The sequence below is a fragment of the Tupaia chinensis genome, unplaced genomic scaffold, assembly GCF_000334495.1.
Source record: "Tupaia chinensis unplaced genomic scaffold, TupChi_1.0 Scaffold144197_2, whole genome shotgun sequence".
NCBI lineage: Eukaryota > Metazoa > Chordata > Mammalia > Scandentia > Tupaiidae > Tupaia > Tupaia belangeri.
The window spans coordinates 66,105-71,488 of NW_006204055.1; the positions used below are offsets into that span (position 1 = coordinate 66,105).

At 54.7% G+C, this 5,384-nt stretch overlaps 1 protein-coding gene across 1 annotated transcript in view; it reads left to right on the plus strand.

Moving 5' to 3' along the window:
• TRIOBP (TRIO and F-actin binding protein) overlaps nt 1-5,384 on the plus strand; it is a 75,330-nt gene that overhangs the window by 22,948 nt on the left and 46,998 nt on the right. The window contains exons 5-6 of the mRNA XM_006166236.2: nt 527-1,217; nt 1,260-2,897. Coding sequence (XP_006166298.1) covers nt 527-1,217; nt 1,260-2,897 — 2,329 coding nt within the window. The remainder of the gene's footprint in view (nt 1-526; nt 1,218-1,259; nt 2,898-5,384) is intronic.

The following is a 5,384-nucleotide window of genomic DNA, read 5'->3' on the forward strand; positions in this document are numbered from 1 at the left end:
CGCAATCCCTTCTCCTCCATTCTCCTCTCGGGATCTTGGGCACGCACACACACGCGCCCGGCGTGAGTTTTAAGCCACCGGGTCTGGGACTCAAACTGCGGTCGACTACGTGGGAGTCCAGCAACATAGCCATTATGCTAGCTGCTGGTCCCACTGGTAGGCTTTCTGAGAGTCCAGCTGCAGGAAGGAGAGCTGGGGACAGAGCTTAGGGCAGTTGCTGCCAGGTCTGCCTGTCCTCTCGGGTCACAAGGGCATTGCCAACATGTGCTTCCTTCCTGACTGGCCTTGCACCCCAGACCATATGACTTTTGGCTCTGGAAACCCCTGGCCCTGGTCCCATGGACCAAGTCAGTCTGGGTCTCCATTTCAAATGGAGAGAGGGCCAGAGGGGTGGATTCACTTAGGGTCGACAGTAACACCTCCAAGACAAGGTGTGGGGTCTGCCCTAATCACTGGTCCCAGGAGACAGAGACGGGCAGGGTGTTACAGCTGTCTGGAGCCCTCCCCTTACCTTTTCTCTCTGCAGATGCCGGTGGTGGGAGCCGGAGTGCTGGTCAGCACTGGGCGAAGCTGCGAGGAGAAAGTGGATACTTCTCGCTGGAGCGGCCCCGGGCGGCACCGGCCCAGGCTTCCTGTGCACCGCCACAGAGTGGACACCGAGGCACCATCCACCAAGCTTCCCCTGCCCAGGCAGCTTCTGCACCACGCGACACCCCCCGGGCCTCCTCTCCTTCCCGAACCACCCAAAGGGACAAACCCTGGATGCCATCCACTCAGCATGACACTCCCAGGACCTCATCCACACAACAGAACACCCCCAGAGCTTCTTCTCCCTCAAGAATCACCCAACGGGATAACCCCAAAACCTCTTCTACACAACGGAGCAGTCAACTATCCTCTCCCCCAAGAACCACCCAAGACAATCCCAAAACCTCTTCAATCCAACTGGACAACCTCCAAACCTCTTTTCCTACTTGTACTCCCCATCGGGGAAACACCAGAACATCCTGTGCTCAACAGGACAACCCCAGAGCCTGCTCTCCCAACCAAGCCACCCAACGGGACAACCTCAGGACATCCTATGCTCAACAGGACAACCCCAGAGCCCCCTCTCCCAACCGAATGACCCAACGAGACAAACCAAGGATGTCCTGTGCCACACGGGACAACCCCAGAGCCCCCTCCCCCAACCAAAAGACCCAACAGGACAACCCCAGGCCCTCGTCTCCCAACCGAACGATCCAACAAGACAAACTCAGGACATCCTGTGGCCAACGGGACAACCCCAGAGCTTCCTCTCCCCACCGAGCCACCCAACAGGACAACCCCACGGCCTCCTCTCCCAACCGAATGACCCAACGGGAAAACCCCAAGATATCCCGTGCCCCACGGGACAACCCCAGAGCCTCCTCTCCCAGCCGAAACACCCAGCAGGACAACCCCAGGATGTCCTGTGCCCAACAGAACACCCCCAGAGCCTCTTCTACCCAACGAGACAACCCAAAAGCTTCTTGTAGCAAATGGGATAACTTGAGAATCGCATGTACCCAACGGGACAACACTAGAACCTCCTCCCCTCAATGCTACACCCCAAAAAACAATCCTGGGCCATCATCTCCCCACCGTTCCACTCACAAGAACAATTCCAGGAATCCCTCTCCCCATCGAACGAACAAAGACATCCCCTGGGCATCCTTTCCCCTCCGGCCCACTCAGAGCGATGGCCCACGCACCTCTTCCCCATCTCGCTCCAAGCAAAGTGAGGTTCCCTGGGCCTCCATTGCCCTCCGGCCAACCCAAGGTGACAGATCTCAGACCTCATGTTCCACCAAACCAGCCCACTCCTCCTCTGGCCCTACCCAGCACAATTCGCCATCCCAGACCACCTCTTCCTCCCATAACCCAAGCCATCAGAGTGCCCCCCGGACCTCCGCGCCTCTGTTTCCCATTACCCGCAGTGCTCCTCAGACTTCTTCGGAGTCCTCCCAGCCCCCATGCACTGTGTGCATTGGGCACCGGGATGCCCCTCGGGCCTCCTCGCCTCCTCGCCACTTGCAACATGACCCCTTCCCCTTCTTCCCAGACCCTCATGCATCTGAGAGTGAACCACCCCACCACGAGCCCCCCTATATACCACCTGCTGTGTGCATTGGGCACCGTGATGCCCCCCGGGCATCCTCGCCTCCCCGCCACACTCAGTTCGACCCCTTCCCCTTCCTCCCAGAAACATCAGATGCTGAGCGTCAGCCCCCCCAGCATGACCCTCCTCAGTTTCCCCCGCCTGTGTGTATTGGGTACCGCCATGCTCCCCGGGCCTCTTCCCCACCACGCCAGGCCCCAGAACCCTCGCTCTTGTTCCAGGACCTGCCCAGGGCCAGCACTGAGAGCCTTGTCCCTTCCACAGACTCTCTGCACGAGCACCGCCACATCCCCACCCCTGTGTGCATCGGGCACCGGGATGCACCCTCCTTCTCCTCCCCGCCACGCCAGGCCCCAGAGCCTTCTCTGTTCTTTCAGGACCCCCCTGGGACTAGCATGGAGAGTCTGGCCCTCTCCACCGACTCTCTGCATGGCTCCCCAGGGTCAATCCCCCAAGTGTGCATCGGGCACCGGGATGCTCCTCGGGCCTCTTCCCCACCCCGCCACCCACCCAGTGACCTCGCCTTCCTGGCACCCTCACCACCACCCGGCAGCTCGGGGGGCTCCCGGGGCTCAGCGCCTCCCGGGGAGACCAGGCACAACTTGGAGAGGGAGGAATACACAGTGCTGGCCGACCTGCCCCCACCCAGAAGGCTGGCCCAGAGGGAGCCAGGGCCCCAGGCACAGAGCCGGGACGGGGGCCGCACCCGCAGCCCTGGCCGCGCAGAGGTGGAGCGCCTCTTCGGGCACGAGCGCAGGTGAGCCCAGGGTGAGGTCAGCCTGATGAACTGGGAGGAGGCAGCAGGGCAGATGGAAGGTTCTCGGGGTCGAAGAAAGGGCAAATCTATCTGCCCTGCCACTTTCTGGCTGTACTTCATCTCTCTGTTTCTGCATATTGTGGGAGGTTTTGTTTGTTTTTAAGAGACTTCTGCTATAGGGCGCATGTGCTTACTGGAGAGACAGGAAAGTGAGAAGTCACCCCCAGGGAAAGGCCATGCTGCAATCTCTTCTCCATTCTCCTAGGATTGGGGCATGTGCACAAACATGCTTGGTATGAGTTTCAAGCTGCCCCTTCTGGGACTCGAACCATGGTTGACCATCTGGGAGTCCAGCACCCTAACCAATACACCATCTGCTGGCCCCAAGAGTTTTATTTTGTTTGTCTGTGTGTTTTTTGTTTTGATTAAGTGACTGTGCATAGCTTAATGGTAAAGAGCAAAGACTAGAGTCAGGAAGGCTGGGTCCAAATCCTGGGTCAAAATCACTCCCAACCATGGGACCAGCAGTTAGCGTAATGGCTATGTCGCGGGACTCCCACGTAGTAGACCGTGGTTCGCATCCCGGACCCTGTGGCTTAAACTCATGCTGGGCACGTGTGCTTGCGTGCCCAAGATCCCGAGAGGAGAATGGAGGAGAAGGGATTGTGGTGTGGCCATCCCCCCTGGGGGGTGATTTCTCGCTTTCTGTCTCTCTGTCTGTCTGGCGAGCGCACGTGCCCTATAGCAAAAACCTCTCAAAAAAAAAAAAAAAAAATCACTCCCCAACCTGTGACCTGGTAAAGTGACTTAACCTACCTGAGCCTGTTCCCTCATCTGCAAAATGGGGGAGAAGATTGGCGTTATTTAAATGAGGTTAGACTTACACTCTTTGTCTGATCCAGAGTCATGGGTTTTTCTTTCCTCTGCATACGGCAGAAGAGAGTGCCCATCATTCTTTTTCTTTTTTTCAAATAATGATTTATTTAACTTTCTTTATTTGCTTATTTAAATCTGACCAGAGAAGGACAGAGAAAGTGAGAGAAGAGAGAAAGAGAGGGAACCGGAACGTGAGAAAGCAAGTCACCAGGTCCAGGACTCGAACCCTGATCAGCTATGTGGGAGTCCAGTGCACTTAACCACCACACCACTGGCCGGCCCCCCATCATTCTTTTCTGCCTTCGCAATGAAAACTCCCGGGTCCCTCCCCACGCATTCCAGAAAGCAGGGATGTCCATTTAAAAATGCATGGTCACACCCTCAAGAGCTGCCATTTCTTTCCCCAGAGTTTTCCAGGGTCAAAGTTAGAATTCCATAGGTTAAGGTCGAGGGAAAACAAAACAGACGTCTGAGTGTCTTCAAGCTCTCAGTGTATGACTCACTGAATTTTAGTCTGTCTCCGGAGTTAGACCGCCATCCCTGCAGCCTAAGTTTAGAACATCTCCATCCCCCAGAAGGGCTACATAATATTGTGGATCTGAAATTCCTCTTTGATGCCCCTCAGGCAACGTTTCTCTTAGATCTGAATCTGCATGAGAAAGCTTAGCCCTGTGGTTCAGATTTCATTTTCCGGTAACTTTGAGCCATTTACTGTCCAGGTGGTCTCCAGACTAGTGTAATTCTTTCTTTGCCTTTTTTTCTTCTTCAGATTTTTGCCGTAGGGCGTGTGTGCCCTCCCAAGAGAGACAGAGAAGGAAGGAAAGTGAGAAATCACCCCCAGGGGAGATGACCACATCAATCCCTTCTCCATTCTCTGGGGATTTTGGGAATGCATGCACATGCGCCTGGCACAAGGCACAGACAGAGAGAGACAGAAAGCAAGAAATCACCCCCTGGGGGAATGGCCATGCCGCAATCCCTTGTCTTCCATTCTCCTCTTGCCATGTGCATGCACATGTGCCCAGCGTGAGTTTTAAGCCGCCAGGTCCGGGACTCAAACTTCAGTCGACTACATGGGAATCCAGCAACGTAACTATTACACCATCTGCTGGTCCCGAAGTAGATTATTATTCAAAGTTTTTATTTATTTATAGAGATTTTTGCTGTAGGGCACATGCACTCAACTCAACAGAGATAGAAAGAGAAATCATCCTCCACACACTCCGGGGGGAAGTGGCCACGCCACAGTGCTTTCTCCTCCGTTCTCCTCTTGGCGTTCTGGGCACACATGCGCACGTACCCGATGAGAGTTTCAAGCCACCGGGTCGTAATACACACTGGTGAGCCATGTGGGAGTCCAGTGATGTAGCCATTAGGCCATCTACTGGTCCCATTATTCAAGATTTTATAACTCAACTGAGTAATTACATTTCTCCCCTTATACAGTCTCATCTCCAAGTAGGAAACCATTCGTCCACTAGAGATGATATTTTTGGTCTTTTATTGATGTATTTATTTTACATTCATTCGCTGCTCCATGAAGATGATATCTTTTTTTTTTTTTTTTTTTTTTTTTAAGGAGGATTTTCACTGTAGGGCGCGTGGCCCCGC